The sequence below is a fragment of the Somniosus microcephalus genome, chromosome 6 (assembly GCF_052327205.1).
Source record: "Somniosus microcephalus isolate GS21.2 chromosome 6, FLI_Smic_1.0, whole genome shotgun sequence".
In the NCBI taxonomy this organism is placed as follows: domain Eukaryota; kingdom Metazoa; phylum Chordata; class Chondrichthyes; order Squaliformes; family Somniosidae; genus Somniosus; species Somniosus microcephalus.
In genome coordinates this window covers 160,207,465-160,221,004 of record NC_140992.1, presented here as the reverse complement: position 1 = coordinate 160,221,004, position 13,540 = coordinate 160,207,465, and the positions used below count along the sequence as shown (strand labels likewise).

At 48.8% G+C, this 13,540-nt stretch overlaps 1 protein-coding gene across 3 annotated transcripts in view; it reads left to right on the top strand.

Moving 5' to 3' along the window:
• Positions 1–12,820, top strand: part of dnaaf1 (dynein axonemal assembly factor 1) — a 185,127-nt gene extending 172,307 nt beyond the window's left edge. For all 3 annotated transcript variants that reach the window (XM_085990903.1, XM_085990905.1, XM_085990902.1), the window contains one exon: positions 12,177–12,820. In XM_085990903.1, the coding sequence (XP_085847029.1) occupies positions 12,177–12,271 (95 nt within the window). In that variant the 3' untranslated portion in view covers positions 12,272–12,820. The remainder of the gene's footprint in view (positions 1–12,176) is intronic.
• Positions 12,821–13,540: the final 720 nt, after the last annotated feature.

Below are 13,540 nucleotides of genomic sequence, written 5' to 3'. Positions count from 1 at the left end.
AGATGAATTGAGGTCTCCTTCTGAAAAGGGCTTCGGTCACCTGGCGGATGCAGCAATGCACGGCGAACTGGGAGATGTTAGCGATGTCCCCAGTAGCGGATTGGAAGGAGCCGGAGGCATAGAAGTTGAGAGCCACCATCACCTTCACTGCCACCGACAGAGACATCCTGCGCATCAGCTGTGGCTGCAGATCTCTCTGAAGCAGCCGGCAGATGTCTGCAACCACCTCCCTTCGGAATCGCAGCCTCCTAACACACATCGCGGCAGACATGGTCAGATAGGAGCTCTGCGGGCGGTATACCCTGCATGGGTAAGGCCTCAGTTGGCGACGCCTGTTGCCCCCTCTGCGTCTAGCCAGGGCTGCCACTCTCTCACGGCGTCTGTAAGCCCTTCTGGCATAAGGCTGAAATTCTGCGTTGCCACCCAATGCAGCCCCCATTATATGCTGGCAAACACTGAGCTCTGAATGAAGGCAAAGATAATTGGTAAGCTCTGGCCTGAGCCAAAAATACCTGTCCAAGTGTTGGTCCAAAGCAGTAAACTCTCCTCCTTGGTCTCTGTCCAAAAAACCGTTGCACAAGAGTGAATGCTGCAAAATGGCTGGCCTTTATACTGCTGGGTAAGTGCCCTTTAATTAGCGCTCCCCCCGGCCCAGCTGGCCTGTGTACCGTTCCACTTCACAGTCGCTCGGGACGCCCGGCGCACAATGGGCCGGCGCGAGTGAAGTTCCGGTTTGGGGCGCACAAAGGGCGTTGCACTATTAAATGACGTCATGATCTGCGCGCGCAGCAGGGCGCGCGCTAAGACTTTGCGCCGGCGCTAAATGTGTCCTGAAGTTGGGGAGAGGCGCAGATCGCGCTGCGCCCGGGCGATAAGCGCCTAGCGCTCGAGATCTACTCCCCCTAAGGCGCTAACGGCTGGCGCGCCCAACTGAATTTCTAGGCCTATGTGTTTTAAAAGCAACGTTTTTTTTAAAGACGCAGAAAGCGGGAAAAATAAAGGAAAAGTTTGGAATCAAGATGGCGGCGACTCACCTCGGTTCAGAACGATAAGGCCCGGCCACACACGCACCGATTGGCCCGGCGGCACACGCCAGCAACCCGGCGTACGATTGGTCGAGCTCGAGGTCACTCTGTCGCTAATGAGCGGATAATGAGATGCTAATGAGCGGAACGTTGAAGGTTTTTGGGATACCGTGAGCGCGATTTTAGCCCGGCCAAAACGTAAATACGCTTAAAACTGTCTCGGAAGCGTAAGCTTTCTTTGGAGGTAACGCGCGCGTAGGTATGCCCTGTAACTTTCGAGCGCATACCCGACAGACGCACAGGCGATGACAGACAGACAGACAGAATGACGGACAGAAGTACCGATTTATATATATAGATAGATAGATATATATAGACTAGCTGGGGGAGCCCGGCTTTGCCAGGGCTGTTTTGGGCTGGGGGAGCCCGGCTTTGCCAGGGCTGTTTTGGGCCGGGCGGTTTAAATCGAGTGCCAGGCTTTGGGGTCTCTCTGTGTCCCTCTTAGAATCTGCTGCCGGGCAACATTTTAAATCGAGTCCCAGGCTTTTGGGCCCTGTCTGTGTCCCTCTCTCAATCTGCCGGGCGGTTTAAATCGAGTGCCAGGCTTTGGGGTCTCTCTGTGTCCCTCTGTGAATCTGCTGCCGGGCAACATTTTAAATCGAGTCCCAGGCTTTCAGGCCCTGTCTCTCTCTCCCTGTGTGAATCTGCTGCCGGGCAACATTTCTACCTTTTAATACCTTGAAAGTGAAAGTACTTATTATACGTTTTTGGTAAATCTTATGTTATTTTTAAAAGAGATACTAACTTTTTCAAAGCTGGATGATCAAAGTAGTTTGAGCTGGAAGCTGAAGTAATGGCAGTGAAACAATGGCTGCCACATCCCCGAGATAAAAACGATTAGTCCCGCCCACACACACACACACCGATTGGCCAACCATCAGGGGACCGTACTGTAGGATTGGTCAATCGTGATGGCACAGGATTGGTCGAACCTTGACGTCAGTCAATCAATGCTAAGTAGCAGATAATGAGTTTAATTTTGAAGGTTTTTTGCATAAGGCGCGAACAATTTTCGTCCGACCGAAAAGTAAATACGCTTACGAGCGTCCCGGAAGCGTAAGCTTTCTTCGGAGGTAATGCGCGCGTAGGTACGCCGTATAACTTTCGAGCGCATAGCCGGACAGATGCACACCCGAGACAGACAGAAGGACAGACAGACAGATCGATTCCTTTATATATATAGATAGACTAGCTGGGGGGAGCCCGGCTTTGCCAGGGCTGTTTTGGGCCGGGCGGTTTAAATCGAGTGCCAGGCTTTGGGGTCTCTCTGTGTCCCTCTGTGAATCTGCTGCGGGGCAACATTTTAAATCGAGTACCAGGCTTTCAGGCCCTGTCTGTCTGTCCCTCTGTGAATCTGCTGCCGGGCAACATTTCTACCTTTTAATAGCTTGAAAGATGAAAGTGAAAGTACTTATAAAACGTTTTTGGTAAATCTTATGTTATTTTTAAAAGAGATACTAACTTTTTCAAAGCTGGATAGAGTAGTTTGAGCTGGAAGCTGAAGTAATGGCAGTGAAACAATGGCTGCCAGATCCCTGAGATGAAAACAATTAGTCCTGCCCACACACACACACACCGATTGGCCAACCATCAGGGGACCGTACTGTAGGATTGGTCAATCGTGACGGCACAGGATTGGTCGAACCTTGACGTCAGTCAATCAATGCTAGCAGATAATGAGTTTAATTTTGAAGGTTTTTTGCATAAGGCACGAACAATTTTCGTCCGACCAAAAAGTAAATATGCTTACGAGCGTCCCAGAAGCGTAAGCTTTCTTCAGAGGTAACGCGCGCGTAGGTACGCCATATAACTTTCGAGCGCATAGCCGGACAGACGCACACCCGAGGACAGACAGAAGGACAGACAGACAGATCGATTCCTTTTTATATATATAGATAGATAGATTAAGGGCAAGAGGATAACTAGGGAAAGAGTAGGGCCCATTAGGGACCAAAGTGGCAATCTGTGTGTGGAGCCAGAAGATGTAGGTGGGGTTTTAAATGAATTTTTTGCATCTGTGTTCACTATGGAGAAGGACGATGTAGACATAGAAATCGGGCCGGGGGACTGTGATATACTTGAACATATTAGCATCGAGAGGGAGGAGGTACTCGTGGTTTTAGCAAGCTTAAAAGTGGATAAATCCCCAGGCCCGGACGAGATGTATCCCAGGCTGCTATGTGAGGCAAAGGAGGAGATTGCAGGGGCTCTGACACAAATTTTCAGAACCTCTCTGGCCACAGGGGATGTGCCAGAGGACTGGAGAACAGCTAATGTATTACCATTATTCAAGAAGGGTAGTAGGATAAACCAGGGAATTACAGGCCATTGAGCCTAACATCAGTGGTAGGGAAATTATTGGAAAAAATTCTGAGGGACAGAACTAGTCTCCACTTGGAGAGGCAAGGATTAATCAGGGATAGTCAGCATGGCTTTGTCAAGGGAAGATCATGTCTGACCAATTTGATTGAATTTTTCGAGGGGGTGACTAGGTGGGTGGATGAGGGTAATGCAGTGGATGTGGTATACATGGACTTCAGTAAGGCTTTCGATAAAGTCCCGCATAGGAGACTGGTCAAGAAGGTAAGAGGCCATGGGATCCAGGGTGCCTTGGCACATTGGATCCAAAACTGGCTTAGTGGCAGAAGGCAGAGGGTGATGGTGGAAGGTTGTTTTTGTAACTGGAAGCCTGTGTCCAGTGGGGTACCGCAGGGATCGGTGCTGGGCCCCTTGCTGTTTGTGGTCTACATTAATGATTTGGATGTGAATGTAAAAGGTATGATCAGTAAGTTCGCAGATGACATGAAAATTGGTGGGGTGGTAAATAGCGAGGAGGGTAGCCTCAGTCTGCAGGACGATATAGATGGGTTGGTCAGATGGGCGGAACAGTGGCAAATGGAATTTAACCCTGAAAAGTGTGAGGTAATGCATTTTGGATGGACTAACAAGGCAAGGGAATACACAATGAATGGTAAGACCCTAGGAAAGACAGAGGATCAGAGGGACCTTGGTGTACATGTACATAGATCCCCGAAGGCAGCAGAACAGGTGGATAAGGTGGTTAAAAAGGCATATGGGATACTTGCCTTCATTAGCCGAGGCATAGAATATAAGAGCAGGGAGGTTATGATGGAGCTGTACAAAACGCTGGTAAGGCCACAGCTGGAGTACTGTGTGCAGTTCTGGTCGCCACACTATAGGAAGGATGTGATTGCTTTGGAGAGGGTGCAGAGAAGATTCACCAGGATGTTACCTGGGCTGGAGCGCTTCAGCTATGAAGAAAGACTGGACAGGCTGGGTTTGTTTTCCTTGGAGCCGAGAAGGCTGACGGGGGACCTGATTGAGGTGTACAAAATTATGAAGGGCGTAGATAGAAAGGAACTTTTTCCCTTAGTAGAGGGGTCAATAACAAGGGGGCATAGATTCAAGGTAAGGGGCAGGAGGTTTAGAGGGGATTTGAGGAAGAACTTTTTCACCCAGAGGGTGGTTGGAATCTGGAACTCACTGCCTGAAAGGGTGGTAGAGGCAGAAACCCCCACAACATTCAAGAAGCATTTGGATGAGCACTTGAAATGCCATAGCATACAAGGCTACAGACCAAATGCTGGAAAATGGGATTAGATTAGACAGGGCTTGATGGCCGGCGCAGACACGATGGGCCAAAGGGCCTCTTTCTGTGCTGTATAACTATGACTCTATCTATGACTCTACCATCAACATTCTGGGGGTCATAATTGACCAGAAACTCAACTGGACCAGCCACATGAATGCCATGACTACTAGAGCAGGTCAGAGGCTGGTATTCTCTGGCGAGTAGCTCATCCCTGACTCTTTAAAGTCAGGAGTGTGATGGAATACTCTCTACTTGCCTGGATTGGTGCAGCTCCAACAACACTCAAGAAGCTCGACACCATCCAGGACAAAGCAGCCCATTGATTGGCATTGCATCCTCCACCTTAAAAATCCATCCTCGTGTGTACTATGTACAGGGTGCACTGCAGTAACTCACCAAGGCTTCTTTGGCAGCATGTCCCAAACCTTCCATCACTTAGGACAGGCCAGTAGGTGCATGGGAACACCATTACCTGCAAGTTTCCCCCCCAAGTCACACACCATTCTGACATGGACATATATTGCTGTTGCTTCATCGTCGCAGGGTAATTATCCTGGAATTCCCTCCCTAACAGCACTATGGGAGTACCTTCACCACACAGACTGCAGCGGTTCAAGGAAAAGGCTCACCACAACCTTCTTAACGGCAACTAGGGATGGGCAATAAATGCCAGCCTCGCCAGCGACACACGCACATCCTAAGAATGAAAAAACTCTGCAGCTTCAGATCAGGAAAAGATCTGCCACTGACTCCCACAGCTACCTTGAGTGCAGAGGAGATTTACCAGAATGGTTCCGGGGATGGGGGATCTTTGCTACAAGGACAGATTGGAGAAACTAGATTTGTTTTCATTAGAGCACGGCAACTGGGGAATTTAAATTCAGTTAATTAAATAAATCTGGAATAATTACTAGTATCAGTAATGGTAACCATGAAACTAGCGGATTGTCGTAAAAACCCATCTGTCCTTTAGGGAAGAAAATCTGCCGTCCTTACCCGGTCTGGCCTATATGTGACTCCAGACCCCCAGCAATGTGGTTGACTCTTAACTGCCCTCTGAAATGGCCTAGCAAGCCACTCAGTTGTAACAAACCACTACGAAACACAATAACAAGAATGAAACCAGACGGGCCACCCGGTGTCAACCTCAGCACCGGCTGTGGACACGGCAATGGCACACCCAGCCCAGTCGACCTTGCAAAGTCCTGCGCACCAACATCTGGGGCCTTGTGCCAAAATTGGGAGAGCTGTCCCACAGACTAGCCAAGCAACAGCCTGACATCGTCATACTCACAGAATCAGACCTTTCAACCAATGTCCCAAACTCCTCCATCACCATCCCTGGGTATGTCCTGTCCCGCCGGCAGGATAGACCCACCAGGGGTGGCGGCACAGTGGTATACAGTCGGGAAGGACTGGCCCTGGGAGTCCTCAACATTGACTTTGGACCCCATGAAGCCTCATGGCTTCAGATCAAGCACAGGCAAGGCAACCTCCTGCTAATTACCACCTACCGCCCTCCCTCAGCTGATGAATCAGTACTCCTCCATGTTGAACACCACTTGGAAGAAGCACTGAAAGTAGCAAAGGCACAGAATGTACTCTGGGTGGGGGACTTCAATGTCCATCACCAAAAGTGGCTCGGTAGCACCACTACTGACCGAACTGGCCGAGTCCTGAAAGACATAACTGCCAGTCTGGGCCTGCGACAGGTGGTGAGAGAACCAACACGAGGGAAAAACCTCATCCTCACCAATCTACCTGTCGCAGATGCATCTGTCCATGACAGTATTGGTAGCAGTGACCACCGCACAGTAATTGTGGAGATGAAGTCCAGTCTTCACACTGAGGACACCCTCCATCATGTTGTGTGGCACTACCACCGTGCTAAATAAGATAGATTCAGAACAGATCTAGCAGCTCAAAACTGGGCATCCAAGAGGCGCTGTGGGCCATCAGCAGCAGCAGAATTGTATTCCACCACAATCTGTAACCTCATGGCCCGGCATATCCCTCAATCTACCATTACCATCAAGCCAGGGGACCAACCCTGGGTCAATAAGGAGTGTAGAAGAACATGCCAAGAGCAGCACCAGGCATACCTAAAAATGAGGTGCCAACCTGGGAAGCTGCAACACGGGACTACATGCATGCTATAAAGCGGAAGCAGCATGCTATAGACAGAGCTAAGCGATCCCACAATCAACGGATCAGATCAAAGCTCTGCATTCCTGCCACATCCAGTCGTGAATGGTGATGGACCATTAAACAACTAACGGGAGGAGGAGGCTCCATAAATATCCCCATCCTCAAAGATGGTGGAGCCCAGCACGTGAGTACAAAAGACAAGGCTGAAGCGTTTGCAGCCATCTTCAGCCAGAAGTGCCGAGTGGATGATCCATATCGGCCTATTCCTGAGGTCCCCACCGTCACACAAGCCAGTCTTCAGCCAATTCGATTCACTCCACGTGATATCAAGAAATGGCTGAGCGCGCTGGATACAGCAAAGGCTATGGGCCCCGACAACATCCCAGCTATCATGTTGAAGACTTGTGCTCCAGAACTAGCCGCGCCTCTAGCCAAGCTGTTCCAGTACAGCTACAACACTGGCATCTATCCAACAATGTGGAAAACTGCCCAGGTATGTCCTGTCCGCAAAAAGCAGGACAAATCCAACCCGGCCAATTACCGCCCCATCAGTCTACTCTCAATCATCAGCAAAGTGATGGAAGGTGTCATCGACTGTGCTATCAAGCAGCACTTACCAATAACCTGCTCACTGATGCCCAGTTTGGGTTCCGGCAAGACCACTCGGCTCCCGACCTTATTAAAGCCTTGGTCCAAACATGGACAAAGGAGCTGAATTCCAGAGGTGAGGTGAGAGTGCATTTGACCGAGTGTGGCATCAAGGAGCCCTAGTAAAACTGAAGTCAATGGGAATCGGGGGGTAAACTCTACATTAGCTGGAGTCATACCTAGCACAAAGGAAGATGGTTGTGGTGGTTGAAGGTCAATCATCACAGCCCCAGGACATCGCTGCAGGAGTTCCCCATGGCAGTGTCCTAGGCCCGACCATCTTCAGTTGCTTCATCAACGACTTTCCCTCTAACATAAGGTCAGAAATGGGGATGTTCGCTGATGACTGCACAGTGTTCAGCGCCATTCACAACTCCTCAGATAATGAAGCAATCTATGCCCGCATGCAACAAAACCTGGACGACGTTCAGGCTTAGGCTGATAAGTGGCAGGTAACATTCGCGCCACAGAAGTGCCAGGTAATGACTATCTCCAACAAACGAGAGTCTAACCACCCCTTGACATTCAACGGTATTATCATCACCGAATCCCCCACCATCAACATCCTGGGGGTCACCATTGACCAGAAACTTAACTGGACCAGCCACATAAATACTGTGGCAACAAGAGCAGGCCAGAGGCTAGATATTCTGCGGTGAGTGTCTCACCTCCTGACTCTCCAAAGCCTTTTCACCATCTACAAGGCACAAGTAAGGAGTGTGATGGAATACTCTCCACTTGCCTGGATGAGTGCAGCTCCAACAACACTCAAGAAGCTCGACACCATCCAGGACAAAGTAGCCTGCTTGATTGGCACCCCATCCACCACATTAAACATTCACTCCTTCCACCACCGGCGTACCGTGGCTGCAGTATGTACCATCTACAAGAGGCACTGTAGCAACTCGCCAAGGCTTCTTCAGCAGCACCTCCCAAACCCGTGACCTCTTCCACCTAGAAGGATAAGGGCAGTAGGCGCATGGGAACACCACCACCTCCAAGTTCCCCTCCAAGTCACACACCATTCTTCATCGTCGCTGGGTCAAAATCCTGGAACTCCCTACCTAACAGCACTGTGGGAGTACCTGCACCACACGGACTGCAGCGGTTCAAGAAGGCGGCTCACCACCACCTTGTCAAGGGCAATTAGGGTTAGGCAATAAATGCTGGCCTTGCCAGCAATGCCCACATCCCATAAACGAAAAAAAAAGGAGGTTGAGGGGTGATTTGATAGAGGTGTACAAAATTATGACAGGTTTGGATAGGCTAGATGGGGGAAAGGCTGTTCCCACTAGTTGATGGTACAAGGGCTAGGGGACACAGATTTAAGGGTGTGGGCAATAGATACAGGGAGGATGTGAGGGAAAAAAAATTTACGCAGCGAGCGGTGAGGACCTGGAACTCACTGCTGACGGAGGTGGTGGAAGCGGAGACACTCAATGTTTTCAAGGGGAGACTGGATAGGCACTTGAGGGAAATAAACTTGCAGATCTACGGGGATAGAGCGGGGGAATGGGACTGACTGGATTGCTCTACAGAGAGCCGGCACGGACTCGATGGGCCGAATGGCCTCCTTCCATGCCATTATGACTCTATGACTTCCTCTCATCCCGCTTCCTGTAAGGACTCCATTCCATTCTGCTAGCTTCTGTCTCTGTTGCATCTGTTCAACGATGGCACCTTCTATACCAGTGCCTCCGAAATTCTTCCCTTTTCCTTAGCCAATGATTCCCCTCCACCGTGGTTGACGGGGCCTTCGAACATGCTCCTTCTGTTTCCCGCACTTCCACCCTCACCCCTTCCCCTCCCTCCCAGAACCATGATAGGGTCCCCTCACCCGCCTTCACGTTCAACGAATCATCTGCTACCATTTCCGCCACCTTCAACACAATGCCACTACTGAACATATCTTCCCCTCCCCTTTCAGCAATCTGAAGTGACCATCCCCCCTGTGACGGCCTGGTCCACCCTTCCATCACCTCCAACACCACCTTCCCATGCAAACGCAGGAGATGCTACGCCTGCCCTTTTGCCTCCTCCCTTCCCACTGTCCAGGGCTCCAAACGCTTCCTCCAGGTGAAATTCAGTTTCTTTCAATGTAGTATACTGTATTCGCTGCTCACGATGCGGTGGTCTCTACATTGGGGAGATCAAACACAGATTGGGTAATCGTTCTGCTGAACACCCCCTGACCCTGATCTTCCGGTCGCTTGCCACTTTAATTCTCCGCCCCACTCCCACTCTGACCTCTCTATCCTCAGCCTCCTACACTGTTCTAATAAAGTTCAACGCAAGATTGAAGAACAGCACCATATCTTTCCATTAAGCATTTTACAGCAATCCGGCTTTAATGTTGAGTTTAACAGATCTTAATACTGCTCCGATGTCCTCTCGAACAGCAGGTGCGGGAAATGGAGGATGGCTGCACCAGAGTCACTGGGATGGAGGTGGTGTGAGCTGGTGCTTGGGGTGTGGATCCCCTATCAGTACACAGCCGGTGGGATGGTCTGCACCCCTGGGGTTTACCCACCTTTCTCTGCTACATTCCTGGGCCATGACAACCCAAAAGGGCTACGGCTTAAATCTGATCTTTAGCAACAGCCGGCCAATAGGCATGGTGAAGAGCAGAGCCGGAGCTAAACATGGCATGTGATGGTGCTGCTCTCTGGTGGACAAATCCTGACAGTGGGCTTGGTGCCAAACTCCTGTGGTCCTGATGGGACCCGAGACCGCCCAGAGTGAGGATGGCATCACCAATCCTGGAAATCTGAAATACAAGGGATTACAGCCGATTGGGAGAAAGGGCTCAACCGTATTAACAGCGATTTTTGGAGCTGTGACATCTAGGGGCTGTGTGGTCTTCTAATTAAAAGGTTCCACCAGCCGGGACTGTTAGCGGATTTCACTGTGGTTACTGTCGCAACAAAGGGTTGTTAGTCCGACGACAATAACTCCGCTTATGATTCACGCACGAGTGGCTTTAATAATATCAAGCATTATTACACTGACTGATTTGGTCTTCCATTTATATTAAATGACATGCAAATAATACAGCCTGGTTCCCAGGCTCCGACTACCTCTGAACACTCTCTGATGTCAGAGAACAACACAAGTCCTGGAGTGACGAGCTCCTGCCCTCCACAAGTCTGTATTGCTCATGACCCTCGAACGCCCTGAAGTTAAAGGGGACCTGGCTCTATTCTTATACTATAGTATAACCTTGGCCTGTGCTTACGTAATATGTAGTTTGCACGTTTAGCTAAGGCCACATTTTTAGGTGTTTACCCAGCTTATATCTTTCAGCTTTTGCCTCTATGCTACAAGCTTTGTTTATAGTACAGTAAATGCATAGACTATATCTTACGTCGTGCTGTTGTATGTGCGGTCTTGGAACTGTCTGTTCATGTATAGAGACAAGATTAAGATTTCCCTTTTTCCAATATTGCTATAATAATACAAACCTTAGCAAAAGAATGCCAGCATAACTTGACTAACTAAATTATCTTAACGCATTCTAACTGGGGCCCCCAACTGACATTCCCATAACCTCCCTCCTGTTTCTCCATTGTTGCACCTGTAACATTTTACTCCCACTCAGTGAGAGTTGGACTGGCAGATCAGGAATAAGTGGATGTTTGAAAGGCTCAGGTGAAGGAAGGCACAGACTGTTTGAAATCAATACGAATGGACATGCCTGGAGTATCATTCTAGTATAAGGACTTGCTCTCCAGTAGAGAAAAACCTGGGCTCGGGTCCTGAGATACAGCAGCGTAGGAGAGATCTTGGAGGGAGCTGTATTGATTACACTGGGTGCGCTGATCGACAAGAGACTGGAGCCAGCAGCAGGACAAGTGCAAAGAGCTATTGGCAATCCACTTTTTTAAAAAAATCAATAGATTATTTTGACGCTGGACCCACAGAAAGGTGGGAAAGTGATAACCAGGAAAAGAAAGAAAGATTTGCATTTCTCCAGCGCCATTCACAACCTCAGGACATCCCAAAGTGCTTTACAGGCAATGAAGTATTTTTGAAGTGTAGTCACTGTTGTAATGTGGGAAACGCGGCAGCCAATTTGCGTACAGCAAGCTCCCACAAACAGCAATGTGATAATGACCAGCTAATCTGTGGGAGAACTCCCCTGCTCTTCTTCGAAATAGTGCCATGGGATCTTTTATGTCCACCTGAGAGGGCAGACAGGGTTTAACATCTCATCGAAAGACAGCACTTCCGACAGGGCAATGCTCTCAGTCCTGACCCTCTGACAGTGCAGCACTCCCTCGGTACTGCACTGGACTATCAGCCTGGATTATGTGCTCAAGTCTCTGGAGTGGGGCTTGAACCCACGACCTTCTGACTCCGAGGCAAGAGTGCTACGGCTGTTAGTCTCAGGCTGATTGTTGAATGGGCTGATCATATTACTCCAGGGTTTGTTGTATTCAGTAATTAGGAGTAAGTATCAATTTCAATCATAGCTTTATTAAGTTACAATCGTTCTCAGCAGCTTGCTATACAACCTGAGCTCCAAACCATAGCATCAACACACACAGCTCAGAAAATGTACTAACGAGTACTGGGATGGGGTATGGAGCATACTTCAGCGAGGTGTTTCCTAATCAAATGTGAATTTCAACCTGTAACGTTGATATTTTTGAAGGCAATTTCACTCATTATCTTCCTTTTAGAACATGGCTCAGAGAGTGAAAATATGAAGGCAGAATTAGGAGCTTTGGAGCTTGGTCACATCAACACTGAAGACATTGAGTTTGGTCTGGACTGAGGAGCCCAAACAGTACATTGGTGTTACTGAGCCAATAGGCAAAACCTCCAATTCACAGGAGATTTATCGAATAGTTATAGTTCTTGTTACACAAAAATTGTTAACCTTCTTTGTTAATTAACAATCTTCTGAGATATTCTAAAATATGCTGTTAGATCTATTTTCAATTGATGTTTCAATAAATTAATTTATATATGTCTGTAATTTTATATCAAAAACAATCAGAAGCCTAGTTGTGGCCGAGGGAGGGCAGTAGGCTGAAGAGGAAGACGAGCTCCTCGCCCAGGCTGTCGTCCCTTTCAGGGAGGTACTTCATCAACTATCGCACTCTCTCTGATCAGCATTCTCTACAAGCCACTTGTGCTAAAGCATTCCATCGTTAATAATAATAATCATAATCAACTTTATTGTCATTGTTAGTGCACAAGTGCAGTACAACGAAATGTAGGCTTGCGGCTCCCGAGAGTGTACATTTAGATTAAGACATTTAAACATTCAACATTCATTTGGCTTGTAATACATTAACATAAACATAATAAAGTGCATTGGCAGATGTGCAAGGCTTTAGAGTTTATTTGTGGAGTTCAGTAGGATGACAGCCCTGGGAAAGAAGCTGTTCCTAAATCTGGTCGTTCGGGTGCGAATGCATCTGTAGCGTCTCCCAGATGGCAGGAGGGCGAACAGACTGTGGCTGGGGTGGGTAGGGTCTTTGATGATAGTCCGTGACCTCTGTAAACAGCGTTTCTGGTATATGTGCTCTATGGTCGGTAGCCGGGTGCCGGTAATGCGTTGGGCAGTTTTGACTACCCGCTGCAGGGCTTTCCGGTCATAGTAGCTACAGCTGCCATACCATACTGTGATACAGTTCGTCAGGATGCTCTCTATTGTGCAGCGGTAAAAGTTAGAGAGGATCAGGGGTGACAGGTTACATCCCTTCAGCCTCCTTAGGAAATATAGGCGCTGCTAGGCCTTCTTCACCAGAGAGGAGGTATTGAGGGACCAGGAGAGGCCTTCTGTGATGTGGACTCCGAGGAACTTAAAGCTGTCCACCCTTTCCACCACAGCCCCATTGATGTGGATGGGGGTGTGACTTCCGCCTTTAGACTTCTTGAAGTCCACAATGATTTCTTTGGTTTTCTTGATGTTGAGGGCCAGGTTGTTATTGGCGCACCACTTCACGAGATGCTGGACCTCCTCCCTGTAGGCTGACTCATCGTTGTTGGTGATCTGGCCTACCACCGTGGTATCATCCACAAACTTGATGATGGT